The sequence below is a fragment of the Pecten maximus genome, chromosome 16 (genome assembly GCF_902652985.1).
Source record: "Pecten maximus chromosome 16, xPecMax1.1, whole genome shotgun sequence".
In the NCBI taxonomy this organism is placed as follows: Eukaryota; Metazoa; Mollusca; class Bivalvia; order Pectinida; family Pectinidae; genus Pecten; species Pecten maximus.
Genome location: NC_047030.1, coordinates 37,018,717 through 37,034,217, shown reverse-complemented (window position 1 = coordinate 37,034,217; position 15,501 = coordinate 37,018,717). Strand labels below are relative to the sequence as shown.

Here is a 15,501-nt window from a genome sequence, read left to right as displayed (position 1 = left end):
AAGTACAGTCAACACATGATGGACAAACACAATACACCACGTCACACACACGTATACAAAGGTAAAAACGAAGGTACATCAGGTGATCATAAATACACCGAAACGGATCACGGATTGGTTTACGGATCGGATCGCGGATTCACGGAATACGTATATGCTACATTATGAAAATTGGACCAATATTAGTCTCATTATTAAGTTAATGTATAGCAGGGCCATGTACCAGATCAGACATTTCCAGCATGTCACTTCATTAAATTTTAAAATATATTAATTTGGTTTAATTATAAATTAAATATGAAAAAGACACTGCTCAACACTGCTTCATGACCTACATTCTGTATTTCTTTTTAAATAGGTTAAATCTGACTTGAGCAAGTCTAACACTAAATGTATACTTTATCAGTGTGTGTAGGCCTACTAGCTATTTATACATAGTAGATTGCTGTGTCACGTACATTCTAAGAAATATATTTCTCATTTCTAAACTTGGACAATGTGTATACTAAAAGGTAGATGATTAGAATGACATGTTCTTAAAACTAGGATATCTGGTGATAAAAATACACTTCATCTGACACTTTAACCTAGAAAAATTAGGAAACAAAAAGGGGTGGATCTGTTTAAAGGCCAACACCTGTTGATTTCAACAGTAACATCTGAATTTTAAATGCATCGATCAATCTTAACATGCCATGTTCAAAGATAAATACCAATAGACCATCAGACGTGTCACGGGCCGGTCAGTACACGAGGTCAATACATTGTAAACAGTGCACATCATGTGTATCATGTCCGAAGTCAATGGACCGTGACTACACGTATCGTTTGGTGGCCATTCTACAGTAGCTTTTCATAACGAGAATTGATATTTCAGCATCCTGATACTCAACCATACATCATTTGATGTGGCATATACAAATCTACCTGAAATACTATTTTGACAACGTGTTAACCTGTTTTTTAAAAAAGTTGCTGCATTATGAAACGTTGCAGTAGACCTACTGTAAGACATGGTCCTAAAGCATCGTTCTGGAGATTTCACATGCCACGTCAACCATTTTTGCTAATATTTTACTCATAACGACATGAAAATGTTCACTCACCGAGCAATTGCGAGAGTATAAAACGCAGAGGACTCTCAGTAGACCCTAGTGTGGCAGCAAGCGTCTGCATCAACCCTTCCGTCTTTGACGCCATATTTTCGATCTTAATTTACCACGAGACGCAGGAGAGTTCTCGTTCCTGCAGTAAAATTGCGCGGGAAATATGATTTCTAACACGTGTCTGTTTCCCATATTTTCACTGTCAGGAGCAGATGTACACTTTTTTACAGAAGGGATTGGGTCTATACGATACATTATGATATTTTAAACATATTGACACAAACAAAAACTACCCCTTTCTTATCAAACACTTAACATTATTTCTTTATGTTACTTTGAACTAGCAGAATCCTTTTTCCAAAATTTATGAAGTTAGTTTCACCAGGGACATACATGGATATACATGTACATCCCCATTTTCACTTCTAGATTTTATATTTTAGAATGTCTTCGGTACTTTAACTCGAACCTCAGGTACCAATCTCACGCCTCGGACAACTGCTATGATACAGAGATTTAAAAAGATAGGTTATAGTAGGTCCCTGTAGAGACCAGCCTTTAAAATAATTGAAACCTTCAAAATGTATGGAACCACCTCAGTTTGTTTAAAAGTATTTTTAAAGGAGGTATAGCGTCAAACTTTCTGTTTTATAACGTATGTTACAGTCAAACATATCTTAATTCACACACAGTTTCCCATTCGGAAACACCTTTCATAGAAAATTATTGTTGCCGTTTGGAAACAAAGCTGGACGTCTGGATAATATAGCCTGTAGTGGATCTGTATGGCCGTTAAATACGGAACCGTATCAGTCAGTCGGAAATATTTTCATAATATTTTGCTTTCTTTTTATGTTTGGAAGTTGAATATGCACATTTAGTCAACATTCCTTCTAATAACTGGGTCTTTGTATTGTCTTTGGATGGACTGCACTTTTGTCCCGATTCAGTCAAAGTCGTCGTAATAACATAATGTTGATAATTGTATAAACATTTATATTATCTTTCCTTCCCAAAATGCTCGTTTGCTTACCATTTTCCATGATGCTTGCGTGTTTACCATTTTCCATGATGCTTGCGTGTTTACCATTTCCCATGATGCTTGCGTGTTTACCATTTCCCATGATGCCTGTGTGTATTACATTTTCCTGTGATTCCTGTGTGTTTACCATTTTCGATGAAGCTTGTAACATTTTCCATGACGTTTGTGTTTAATATTTCCCATGATGCATCTTTTCACCATTTCCCATGATGCTTGCAATGTTTACCATTTCCGATGATGCTTGTGTTTATCATTTTCCCATGATGCTTTTAACATTTTCCATTGTGTTTACCATTTCCTCTGATGCTTGTGTGTTTACTATTTTCGATGAAGCTTGTAACATTTTCCATGACATTTATGTGTTTAATATTTCCCATGATGCATCTGTTCACAAATTTCCATGATGCTTGCGTGTTTATCATTTTCACATGATGCTTGTTTTTACTATTTTCCCCATGATGCATGTGTGTTTTCCATTTTTCTGTGATGCTTGTGTGATTACCATTTCCCATGAAGTTTGTAACATTTTCCATGACGTTTGTGTGTTTACCATTTCCCATGATGCATTAATTGTTCACGAATTTCCATGATGATTGTGTGTTTTCCATTTTCCCATTATGTTTGTGTTTACCATTTCCCATGATGCACCTGTTTACTATTTCACATGATGCTTGCATGTTTACCATTTCCCATTAGTCATCTGTTCACTATTTCATGTGATGCTTGCATGTTTACCATTTCCCATGATGCTTCCATGTTTACTATTTCCCATGATGCTTGCATGTTTACCATTTCCCATGATGCACCTGTTCACTATTTCCCGTGATGCTTGCATGTTTACCATTTCCAATGATGCACCTGTTCACTATTTCACGTGATGCTTGCATGTTTACCATTTCCCATGATGCACCTGTTCACTATTTCACATGATGCTTGCATGTTTACCATTTCCCATGATGCACCTGTTCACTATTTCACGTGATGCTTGCATGTTTACCATTTCCCATTGAGCATCTGTTCACTACCACGTAATGCTTGCATGTTTACCATTTCCCATGATGCATCTGGTCACTACCACGTAATGCTTGCATGTTTACCATTTCCTGTGATGCATCTGTTCACTACCAGGGGCATAGCGTCCATAAGAAAAAAAAGCTCGGGCTTACACATAAAAATTCCTACCGTGCGTGTTGGGCCAATATTTCAAGTAACCATCGAATTAAATATGAGTATAATGATCATAACATCTAATTCTTGTATCAAATAACCAAACTAGTAACTAGTCTATAGCTACCATGTACAATGTACCTTAATTGATGTAAGCCTAGTAATTCTGGAATATCAAACACATTAATTATACTTTGTCTATGACTAGCCAATCAATTCTATGTTTCCGATTTTATAAAGTTAGCAAGTGTATTTATTCAAAATGAAGACAAAAAAAACCCATACATGTACTGTGTGTATTGTTCAAGTTTTCGTCACAGCAATCCAAATTTGAAAAAACTTTTATTCTTAAGTCGCCGTCTACCGATTGGGCAAACTTCGGACAGCTTTTTCAAACGCCACATCAACTCCGAGTCTCAAAACCACTGTTACACGCAAATTACATTGACATCGAATTATCAAAAAGAATTGATTGTCTAAAGTCTAGATCAGTCTTCTTAAGAATAAAAGGTAATACAATAACTGTCTCTGAAAATAATTGCATACCTTTAGTAAATTACTTTATCCTTAAAGCAATTTTTCGCTCCCAAACCCCTCGTCTGGGCTTACACAGTCTCATTGGTCTAGCTACGCCCCTGACTACCACGTGATGCTTTCATGTTTACAATTTCCCATGGTGCACCTGTTCACTATTTCACGTGATGCTTGCATGTTTACCATTTTCCTATGATGCATTGCTTCAGTTTAAATATGATAGATAACACAGACAAACAATAATATCATAAAATATTTAATTTCTATGCAGTAATGAAGAAGATGTGGGAAACATTTCCTCATAATATCATCAAGTATGTGTACATAGAGCTACATCTCCCTAATATCACAAATGGAATGGTCCGCATGTTGGATATATAGTCCATTCCATTCTAACAGAGAATGGCATGACGTGAGATTATAACCTTAATAACACAACTCATGTAAGCAAAACAGAATGGCATAAACACACTAACCTGTGACCTTAACAGCTAATATACACATTGTAGCCATGGTTACAAAATTTATTGGAAATATGTGAAAACAAAACAATACAATGTTTATGTAGAGTTGATATCATCGCCCAAATGATATACTGTGGGTTAGGATAACTAATAAAAAATATTTGAATGAAAGGAATTGATAGTGATCACATTACTATATTCAGCACATCAGCAAAACTGTGCACATGTTTGTGTAAATATAGAACATTTGCGTGATTGGCTGATACATATATTTCTGAAAAATGTAACCAATCAAATGCTAGAATTACATTCAGATTCATTTGAACTGTCAACCATGATGGTGAGAAGCAAAGGACTACCTTACAACCGACCAGGAATAATAATGATAAAATAAGAAACTACTAAATGTGATATTTTTATTTGATAATCTAGAAATATTTCTAGGAAACTCTGTTTGATACTCAACAATTTTCCAAACTGTGCTTGTTTGTGAGCAGAATGTCAGAATACATAGGTTCTGTTGTAACTCGGAAAGATGATGTAAATGTCAGAATACAGAGGTTTTGTTTAAACTAGGTAAGATGATATAAACTGTCAGAATACAGAGGTTCTGTTGTAACTAGGGAAGATGATGTAAACTGTCAGAATACAGAGGTTCTGTTGTAACTAAGGAAGATGATGTAGAAATGACAGAATACAGAGGTTCTTTAGTAACTAGGGAAGATGATGTAGAAATGACAGAATACAGAGGTTCTGTTGTAACTTAGGAAGATGATGTAGAAATGACAGCAAATACAGAGGTTCTGTTTAAACTAGGTAAGATGATATAAACTGTCAGAATACAGAGGTTCTGTTGTAACTTAGGAAGATGATGTAGAAATGACAGAATACAGAGGTTTTGTTGTAACTAAGGAAGATGATGTAGAAATGACAGAATACAGAGGTTCTGTTGTAACTTAGGAAGATGATGTAGAAATGACAGAATACAGAGGTTCTGTTTAAACTAGGTAAGATGATATAAACTGTCAGAATACAGAGATTCTGTTGTAACTTAGGAAGATGATGTAGAAATGACAGAATACAGAGGTTTTGTTGTAACTAGGGAAGATGATGTAGAAATGACAGAATACAGAGGTTCTTTAGTAACTAGGAAAGATGATGTAGAAATGACAGAATACAGAGGTTCTGTTGTAACTAAGGAAGATGATGTAAACTGTCAGAATACAGAGGTTCTGTTGTAACTTAGGAAGATGATGTAGAAATGACAGAATACAGAGGTTTTGTTGTAACTAAGGAAGATGATGTAGAAATGACAGAATACAGAGGTTCTGTTGTAACTTAGGAAGATGATGTAGAAATGACAGAATACAGAGGTTCTGTTTAAACTAGGTAAGATGATATAAACTGTCAGAATACAGAGGTTCTGTTGTAACTTAGGAAGATGATGTAGAAATGACAGAATACAGAGGTTTTGTTGTAACTAGGGAAGATGATGTAGAAATGACAGAATACAGAGGTTCTTTAGTAACTAGGGAAGATGATGTAGAAATGACAGAATACAGAGGTTCTGTTGTAACTAAGGAAGATGATGTAGAAATGACAGAATACAGAAGTTTTGTTGTAACTAGGGAAGATGATGTAGAAATGACAGAATACACAGGTTCTGTTGTAACTAAGGAAGATGATGTAGAAATGACAGAATACAGAGGTTCTGTTGTAACTAGGGAAGATGATGTAAACTGTCAGAATACAGAGGTTCTGTTGTAACTAGGAAGATGATGTAGAAATGACAGAATACAGAGGTTCTGTTGTAACTAAGAAAGATGATGTAGAAATGACAGAATACAGAGGTTCTGTTGTAACTAGGGAAGATGATGTAGAAATGACAGAATACAGAGGTTCTGTTGTAACTAGGGAAGATGATGTAAACTGTCAGAATACAGAGGTTCTGTTGTAACTAAGGAAGATGATGTAGAAATGACAGAATACAGAGGTTCTGTTGTAACTAAGAAAGATGATGTAGAAATGACAGAATACAGAGGTTCTGTTGTAACTAGGTAAGATGATATAAACTGGCAGAATACAGAGGTTCTGTTTAACTAGGAAGATGATGTAGAAATGTACAGAATACAGAGGTTCTGTTGTAACTAAGGAAGATGATGTAGAAATGACAAGAATACAGAGGTTCTGTTGTAACTAGGAAGATGATGTAGAAATGACAGAAATACAGAGGGTTCTGTTAGTAACTAGGGAGATGATGTAGAAATTGTTACAGAATACATAGGTTTTGTTAAACAGGTAAGAGATATAAACTGTCAGATACAGAGGTTTCTGTTGTACCTAGGGAGATATGTAGAAATGACAGAATACAGAGGTTTCGTTGTAACTTAGGGAAGATGGATGTAAAACTGTCAGAATACAGAGGTTCTGTTGTAACTAAGGAAGATGATGTAGAAATGACAGAATACAGAGGTTCTGTTGTAACTAGGGAAGATGATGTAGAAATGACAGAATACAGAGGCTCTGTTGTAACTCATAAATATAACAAAAGACGGACAAAAGACGGACCCAAGGTACCAACTGATGACAGACTTACGACCGTGATAACAGACCTCTGTTTGGCCCAATGATGACAGACTAATGACCGTGATAACAGACCTCTGTTTGGCCCAATGATGACAGACTGTCATCAACGACCGTGATGACAGAACTCTGTTTGGCCCAATGATGACAGACTAACGACCGTGATGACAGAACTCTGTTTGGCCCAATGATGACAGACTAACGACCGTGATGACAGAACTCTGTTTGGCCCAATGATGACAGACACGACCGTGATGAGAGAACTCTGTTTGGTCCAATGATGACAGACTAACGACCGTGACAACAGAACTCTGTTTGGCCCACTGATGACAGACTAACGACTGTGATGACAGAACTCTGTTTGGTCCAATGATGACAGACTAACGATCGTGACAACAGAACTCTGTTTGGCCCACTGATGACAGACTAACGACTGTGATGACAGAACTCTGTTTGGTCCAATGATGACAGACTAACGACCGTGACAACAGACCTCTGTTAGGCCCACTGATGACAGACTAACGACCGTGATGACAGAACTCTGTTTGGCCCAATGATGACAGACTAACGACCGTGACAACAGAACTCTGTTTGGCCCAATGATGACAGACTAACGACCGTGATGACAGAACTCTGTTTGGCCCAATGATGACAGACTAACGACCGTGACAACAGAACTCTGTTTGGCCCAATGATGACAGACTAACGACCGTGATGACAGAACTCTGTTTGGCCCAATGATGGGGTTGTTGATAGCATCATAAAACAGACATATGAAGATGAACATGGTTGTCAATGGCGACAGGTTGTGACAAGGTTCAACAATACTTAAGTGTAATGGATAAGACAATGGTTTTGTAATTGCACAGTTAAAAGCCCAGACTAGAGTGTCAAGGAGGTGAGGAACATCTACAATCCAAACTTAAAGGATTGAGTGATTTGTAGAAACAAGCATAACCATGGAAACTAACAACAGGTATGGGACTTGGATTGGATGTAGCCATAGTTACCAGCTAGGATGATAATACTTTGAAAATTTACAGAAGGACAGAAGACAGACGGACAAAAAAAATATCAGACAGCCATTAGAGAAATCAGGAATAGGTAGGAATGTTAAACACAAAAAATAACAGGTTTTCTCTTAGTTATCTCCCCTTCTTTACAAAAGGAGTTCAATGTCAACCCAATTCTGGTGAGTCTGACTGAGAATATGCACTAAACTTCAGATAAATCGATTTTAACTTATAACACAAGTTAAAACCAAAATGATAGTTAAGATAATCAAAGAACAGGGAAGATTATCCATAGCATGTAATCTGGCCTAGCTCCTAACAGAAATCAAACTTGGGGTGTCGGACATCACAATCCCTAACAGAAATCAAACTTGGGTGTCGGACATCATAATCCCTAACAGAAATCAAACTTGGGTGTCGGACATCACAATCCCTAACAGAAATCAAACTTGGGTGTCGGACATCACAATCCCTAACAGAAATCAAACTTGGGTGTCGGACATCACAATCCCTAACAGAAATCAAACTTGGGTGTCAGACATCATAATCCCAGATGGAAATCAAACTCGGGTGTCTAGCATCATAATCCAAGGCTCTCATCATCCTGTTCCATTGACAAAATGAGTGGTATGATACTTACATATGAGTTGAATATATTTTTTTTACTACTCTATCTGGAAAATATTTACCCACATAGAAATAAACAGCATCAAACCCTACTCCCCCATCTCGTAACTTCTACCTCTCCCCCCCCCCCTCCCAGTAACCCCTGTCCATAGTAAATACCCCTAAGAACATCCCCCACTGCACACCCCCTCTACCAACCCATCAGAACTACCCCCCTCCAATCCCCCCTCCAACATTCCATGAGAACTAACCCACCCCCTCCAAGCCCCCCTCTATCAACCCATCAGAACTACTCCCTCCAAGTGCCCCACTATCAATCCATGATAACTACTCCCCCCCCCCCCCCCCCCCCCCCCCCCTATCAACCCATACAAGCTACCCTTCCCCCTCTATCCACCCCTGAGAACAATTAACCCCTCCACACTCCCCCTCAAACAGCCCCCTCTCCACCCTAAACAGCTTTTACTCAAGTTACAGTTTTAGGCTAGAATGGGTCAAACTTATATAGCAACATACATCAAACTGTATTATACAGCACAATAATAGCAGAGCAATATAATCCTTTAAAAGGAGACTCTGACAAACACTGGTGAGTTCCTCAAATTAAGTCACATCAATCTTAAACAGTGTTTCTAACACCGTGACATGCTATATTCCCAAATTAAGACATATCAATACTCCTAAAGTGTTTCAAACACTGCTACATAGTATATCCCCAAATTAAGACAAATCCTCATTCCCAAATTAAGACATATCCTCATTCCCAAATTAAGACATATCCTCATTCCCAAATTAAGACATATCAACATTCCCAAATTAAGACATATCAACATTCCCAAATTAAGACATATCAACATTCCCAAATTAAGACATATCAACATTCCCAAATTAAGACATATCAACATTCCTAAAGTGTTTCTAACACTGCTACATAGTATATCCCCAAATTAAGACATATTCTCATTCCCAAATTAAGACATATCCTCATTTCTAAATTAAGACATATCCCCATTCCTAAAGTGTTTCTAACACTGCTACATGGTATATCCTCAAATTAAGACTAATTAACCAAGTACCAAGTACTTGTTTTCGAATCCTTGTTTATTTATATGACACAACTAAGACATATCAATCATAAACAGTGTTTCTAACACCTTAATCCTCAAACTAAGACATTCTATCATTCTCAAACCATGTTTCTAATACTAAAACAAAAAATATTCTCAAACTGAAAAATGTTACATTTTAAATGCTCTAAACAATGTTTTACCAGGAAAAGCAATAATATATAATGAATTGTGCATATTATCCCCAAAATGAATCCTTTTACACATTGTAGACTTACCCACAATATCTCCAACTAGAGAGTTGGAGTGCTGATTCATTAAGATAAAAAAAAAACCTGACTGGTAATGTAAATCTCATGACCCTGTGACCTTGACCTTTAAAATTCAACCACCACAAAATTTAATAATAATTACTGTATATATCAATTTGTGTACAGTCATCATTGTTTGAAATATACTGGTTATCATAACTTATGCTATCAGAAAATGAAATGATAAGTGTGCAATGGTTTTCATCCGGTTTTTTTTTTTTGAGTATCATTAATGGTTTGCTAAAACCAGATACAAAATATGAGGTAAAATCCAAACAGATATCTAATAGAACTCCAACATCAATGATATCAAAGTCCTAGATTTCTACAAATTTCTAAATTTATATTGAAAGTTATCATGTATTTTTTTCTATATATCCCTCATACCATTCCTCAAAATAAGTTTGGTGAAACTTCAACACTAAGATAATGTTTGTCAATAAGTTTAAAGCATAGAATATTCTATTTGCTCTAAAAAAATCTGGGCAAGTGTTTGTGAATATTTTAAATAAATCTTTTTGCATAATCACTCACAAAATAATTGTATTTCCTACTGAATATTGAAGGTAAGTAATGTATGTCCTATCAAAAAAACTCTGGGCCCGGCCAATGGTCCAATAGAACACTACAGATTTCTCTGGGCCCAGCCAATGGTCCAACGGTACACTACAGATTTCTCTGGGCCCAGCCAATGGTCCAGTGGTACACTACAGATTTCTCTGGGCCCGGCCAATGGTCCAGTGGTACACTACAGATTTCTCTGGGCCCGGCCAATGGTCCAATGGTACACTACAGATTTGTCTGGGTCCGGCCAATGGTCCAGTGGTACACTACAGATTTCTCTGGGCCCAGCCAACGTACACTACAGATTTTTCTGGGTCTGGATTTCACCCCTGATTTTCCTGGACAAGTCTTATCCACTATCAGGTGAGATGGGTCAAGAAGGACAACACACAAATACAAAAATGGAATCATCCAATAAATATATAGGAATAAGAATGAAATAAAAAAATGAATGCAACTAGATGTATTTATACAAACTTAACAGCACCTGTCACCCCTAACTGTTGGAATGGACTCGGCCCCATGTAGGGATGACAAGTTTATATATTACTGCACAGCAAACATTTCTGGAAGGTATATTTCTATCTTCTTCAATGGCGTCCAAACTCATGAGTATGGAACATAAACTTTCACAATATTTGTTTTTTTCTCTCAAAATAATTTGGAATTGGGATACAGTTTCAAAACATGGCACACACAGCACAATATTGTGAGACACCACATATTTGTGAGATTGACCTGTCTAATCTGACAACCTGTGGGAAACAGTGTATGGTCAGATTAATCAGGGAATACATGTGGAGATGTGGCGCACAAAGGTAGTCACTCTGGGAGTACAAGATAATACACTGACGTCCATCTCCTCGAGAAAATATAAATTCCCAGATAATAAATGCTGTGCAGTATGTAAATCTACACCTGGTGTAGTCTACTTCATCACTAACATATTAAAATATAAACATTATCTACTACAATAAAAAAGCACAACCTTTAAAAAGTCTAACAAAACACAAGTCTAGTTCAACAAAACAGTAAAATATCTGGAGGAGACAAACAGAAGTTGTCTCCCCTTCACAGAAGTTTTTCACTTCTCTGTCTTCAGAGTTCTTAAAGTCAGGCAAAAAACACACAATGATTTAAACAAAAATATAAAATTATTGCGAAAACATTTAATTTTGAATCAACAGGATTTGATTTTGCCACACAAATATATATTTCAAACAATAGTGTTCTCTCAATCTCTTTTTTTTATTAATTCATACAAATTATAAAGTTTGAGAATCTCTTAAACCAATATTTTAAGGCCATTTGATTTTGTGGTACTTTTGTTGATATAAACTTGACAACAATTTTCTTTGATTTTTTTTGTTTTGATTTCGAGTCATATACAACATATATAACAACATGAATAAGATTTAGTATCAAATAATACCACCACTTATCTATAACATTCTTTTCCCTCGTATGAAGACTTTGAAATTGTCACAGTGCCATCATTAGGGAAAGTTTCTAGCAGTTTTTTCATACTGCTTTACGTTTAGATAATTATTGACAAGAAAGTTTAATTCAGTAATTATGACAAAAACAAATAATTGTTGACAAGAAAGTCTAATTCAAAAGTTATGACATAAACAAACAATCGCTGACAAGAAAATCTAATTCAAAAGTTATATGACATAAACAAACAGTTGTTGATGAGAAAGTCTAATTCAGTAATTATGACATAAACAATTGATGACAAGAAAGTCTAATTCAGTAATCATGACATAAAAAAACAATTGTTGACGAGATAATCTAATTCAGTAGTTATGACAAACATTTGTTGACTTTTGATTTTTTTCAAAATCCAATCTGGCTGTACTACATGTACATTCATCTGTATCCAGCAAAAGCCTTCAAACTAAAAATATTCATTCACTAAATATAATATGTCGTTAGCACTGCTCGTTACAAAAGGTCAAAGAATCATCTATAGTATAGCACTTGATGTATGTGTGTAGCTCTCTTGTCTGTTTAAAGTAAAAATTTAGCACTGATGTAATGGGCAGAATTCTGGGATATCAGACTGACATACCACACAGAATTATGGGATATCGGACTGACGTACCACACAGAATTCTGGGATATCGGACTGACGTACCACACAGAATTCTGGGATATCAGACTGACGTACCATTCAGAACTCTGGGACACTAGAAGTTACATATTGTACAGGAATTTGAGATAATCACTTGGACTAACATATTGCAAAGAATTCTGGGATATTTTGGAGAATTCAACAGAATTCTGGGTTAGTTAAACTGACATATTAAGAGAATTTTGGGAATATTGCATTTGACTTGCATCACATTCAAACTTACCACATCTCATTATAAATATGTGTAACTGTGATTGGTTAAAATGTATCACATGATCCACAGGAATCTACTAATCTAGAAGATCAATTGATGTGATGAACCAGAAACCTATAACTTTTATATTAAAAACATTCAGACCCGTTCATCTTTGTAAAACATATTGTGAATCACAACTTGAAACAATTATCAGATAACCTCAAAAAATATCTGATAAAACATGAACAGGGTTTCTGGGATAAATAAATGTTCATCAACTGTCTTCACTAAATCATATTGCCAGACAATGACAAGTACTCGTTTCCCTGTTGATAAGATCTTCTGGGGCCTGGTTTCAATATTATCAGTAAACTGATTTTCTATACAAGTTAATTCCATGGTCTGGTATTTTCTACAGCGAATAAAATGGACCGCGAGAACAACAAGGTAATCATATCATTGTTCTAGGACAGCGTCAGTGATGCCACACGAGGCCATATCATTGGTCTAGGACAGCGATGCCACACGTGGCCATATCAATGTTACAGGACAGCGATGCCACACGTGGCCATATCATTGTTCTAGGACAATAATGCCACACGAGGCCATATCATTGTGATGCCACACGAGGCCACATCATTACACCTGTTGTTGTAGGACAGCGATGCCACACGTGGCCATATCATTGTTCTAGGACAATAATGCCACACGAGGCCATATCATTGTGATGCCACACGAGGCCACATCATTACACCTGTTGTTCTAGGACAACGATGCCACACGAGGTCATATTGTTCTAGGAAAACGATGCCACAAGAGGCCATATCATTACACCTGTTGTTCTAGGACAACGATGCCACAAGAGGCCATACATTGTTCTAGGACAGCGATGCCACACGAGGCCACATCATTACACCTGTTGTTCCAGGACAGCGATCTGTGCTGTGACATGTTTACATTCGTGGTCCAGCTGTAAATACTCTTCCTCTAGTGAATCACGCTCATGTCCAGTTCCTCTCTGGTTCTTCTTGTCACGTACCGAAATTCTACAACATATGAAACGTCGAATTCTTAAAGCAGTAATTTTTTTTACTTACAAAATCATCAAACCTTATCAAAACATTCACATTTTATTTTCTATCATTTAGTGTTGTAGATTCTGCTTGTTTTCAAACCAATCAGACAAAAAAGATCAATAAGAAAAGAAATGAAAATAAGCCCCGCAGTTTACTGTTACGGTATAAGGTATCGGAGACCCTCTCTACTGTAAAGTTTGATGTAAAGCGTTGATACTCTACCTTTTCTCCTTCAGTTCCACTAAATGCGTTCGTAACTCCTCCATTTTCTGTAAAGTCACCTGTGCCGGTTGCTCACAGTCGATTTCTGCTTCGTAGATTGCAGAGTCGCACTGGTCACGTGAAGTCCTGCTCTCTATGAAATCCTTCTTATTCTCTGAGCTATTCCAATCTATCCGATCCTCCTCCATGGATTGGATCTCCGGAAGATCTCCAGAATCGGAATGCTCCATTAAGGCGATTCCATTGTCTGATTGGTCCATGTTTTTACAGGTTGAGTCCTCAGCTGGACTCGTGACCTCTATATGTACAAGGCTGTTACAGCCTGGAAATGAGACCGAGTCCTCCAGGGGACTAACTAGTATATCTGTGGCCTGACTAATGGTGTCAAGGTCGTTCTGGGAATGTGTAAGAGATCCTTGATCACTGCCTCGGTTTTTTCTTTCCAGGGAACTATTTTCTGAATTAACACCGCTATTGTATGCTGTGTCTGTATTTTTATCAGAGTCGCTATCCTCTACGATTTCATCAAGTCCGTTTTCACAAAGCAAATGTTCTATATCATCCTGTGTGTTTTCTGAGCTTGCTGTGAACTGTTCATTTTCTGAACTTAAATGATCACTTTCTATTCGAAAATTATCTTGATTTATGTTACCAAGTTCGTTTTCCCCATTTTCTCGGCTAAAATGGCGATTAATTTTGGTTAAAATATCGGCAAACATACCACCTTCTCCGCTTTCGTCATCTCCCTGGTACGAAGTACCAAACACCGACCTGTCTTCAAGGGGTGAGTTAGCTCCCCTTGGAGTAGAAAACAAGGAATTAAGATCATCAGTCTTCGTAAGAGAACTATTCTTTATCACAGATGTCACATCATGACCTTCTTCCTCTAGCGTTCCGGTGGAACTCTTTCGTACTTGTGTGTATAAATCTCCGGTAACATCACCACGTACGTGAGGGCTAACAGCTTCTTTACTCTCCTCCCTCATGTCCCGTGGAGAGTTCAGACTCAGTGAGTTGTTGAAGTCCAGCGAAGTTAAGGTGTCATTGTCCCCGAGATCGTAGTGATGGGCAGGTCGGGCTGGAGGGTCAGGTGGATCCTAAAACATAAAATGGACGTATAGGAAACACGACTCATTACAAACATAGATATTATCATCAAATTCTGTTATATTTCTGTTAATAAAATGACACATAATCAGTATAATAAATGAACATAAGAAAACATTCTTTGAACCTCACCGATATAATTATATAGATCTAATGTTTCCACATTAACATGGTTTTTATACATTACGAGATCCATGTACAACGTCCAACAGTAATACAGTTGTTTCTGGTCAAGAGGAAGAATCATGTAAATTTTGTGTTCAATTTATTAAAGATTTACAGAAA

General features: G+C 36.9%; 2 protein-coding genes and 1 long non-coding RNA gene across 6 annotated transcripts in view; 1 reads left to right on the top strand and 2 right to left on the bottom strand.

Annotated features, from left to right (window-relative positions):
- Window positions 1-1,201, bottom strand: part of LOC117345135 (lysophospholipid acyltransferase 5-like) — a 54,567-nt gene extending 53,366 nt beyond the window's left edge. For all 3 annotated transcript variants that reach the window (XR_004536353.1, XR_004536352.1, XM_033908120.1), the window contains exon 1: window positions 1,107-1,201. Coding sequence is in view for 1 of the 3 variants with exons in the window: in XM_033908120.1 (XP_033764011.1) it covers window positions 1,107-1,200 (94 nt within the window). In the remaining 2 variants the exon portion in view is untranslated. The remainder of the gene's footprint in view (window positions 1-1,106) is intronic.
- Window positions 1,202-6,718: 5,517 nt separating this feature from the next.
- Window positions 6,719-7,951, top strand: LOC117345245. The gene is made up of 2 exons (XR_004536385.1): window positions 6,719-6,785; window positions 6,834-7,951. It is a non-coding gene; the product is annotated as an uncharacterized LOC117345245 (long non-coding RNA).
- A 2,172-nt stretch (window positions 7,952-10,123) lies between these two features.
- LOC117344901 overlaps window positions 10,124-15,501 on the bottom strand; it is a 117,981-nt gene continuing 112,603 nt past the window's right edge. For both annotated transcript variants that reach the window (XM_033907778.1, XM_033907779.1), the window contains exons 13-14: window positions 14,110-15,206; window positions 10,124-13,857 (exon numbers count right to left, since the gene is read on the bottom strand). In XM_033907778.1, the coding sequence (XP_033763669.1) occupies window positions 13,722-13,857; window positions 14,110-15,206 (1,233 nt within the window). In that variant the 3' untranslated portion in view covers window positions 10,124-13,721. The remainder of the gene's footprint in view (window positions 13,858-14,109; window positions 15,207-15,501) is intronic.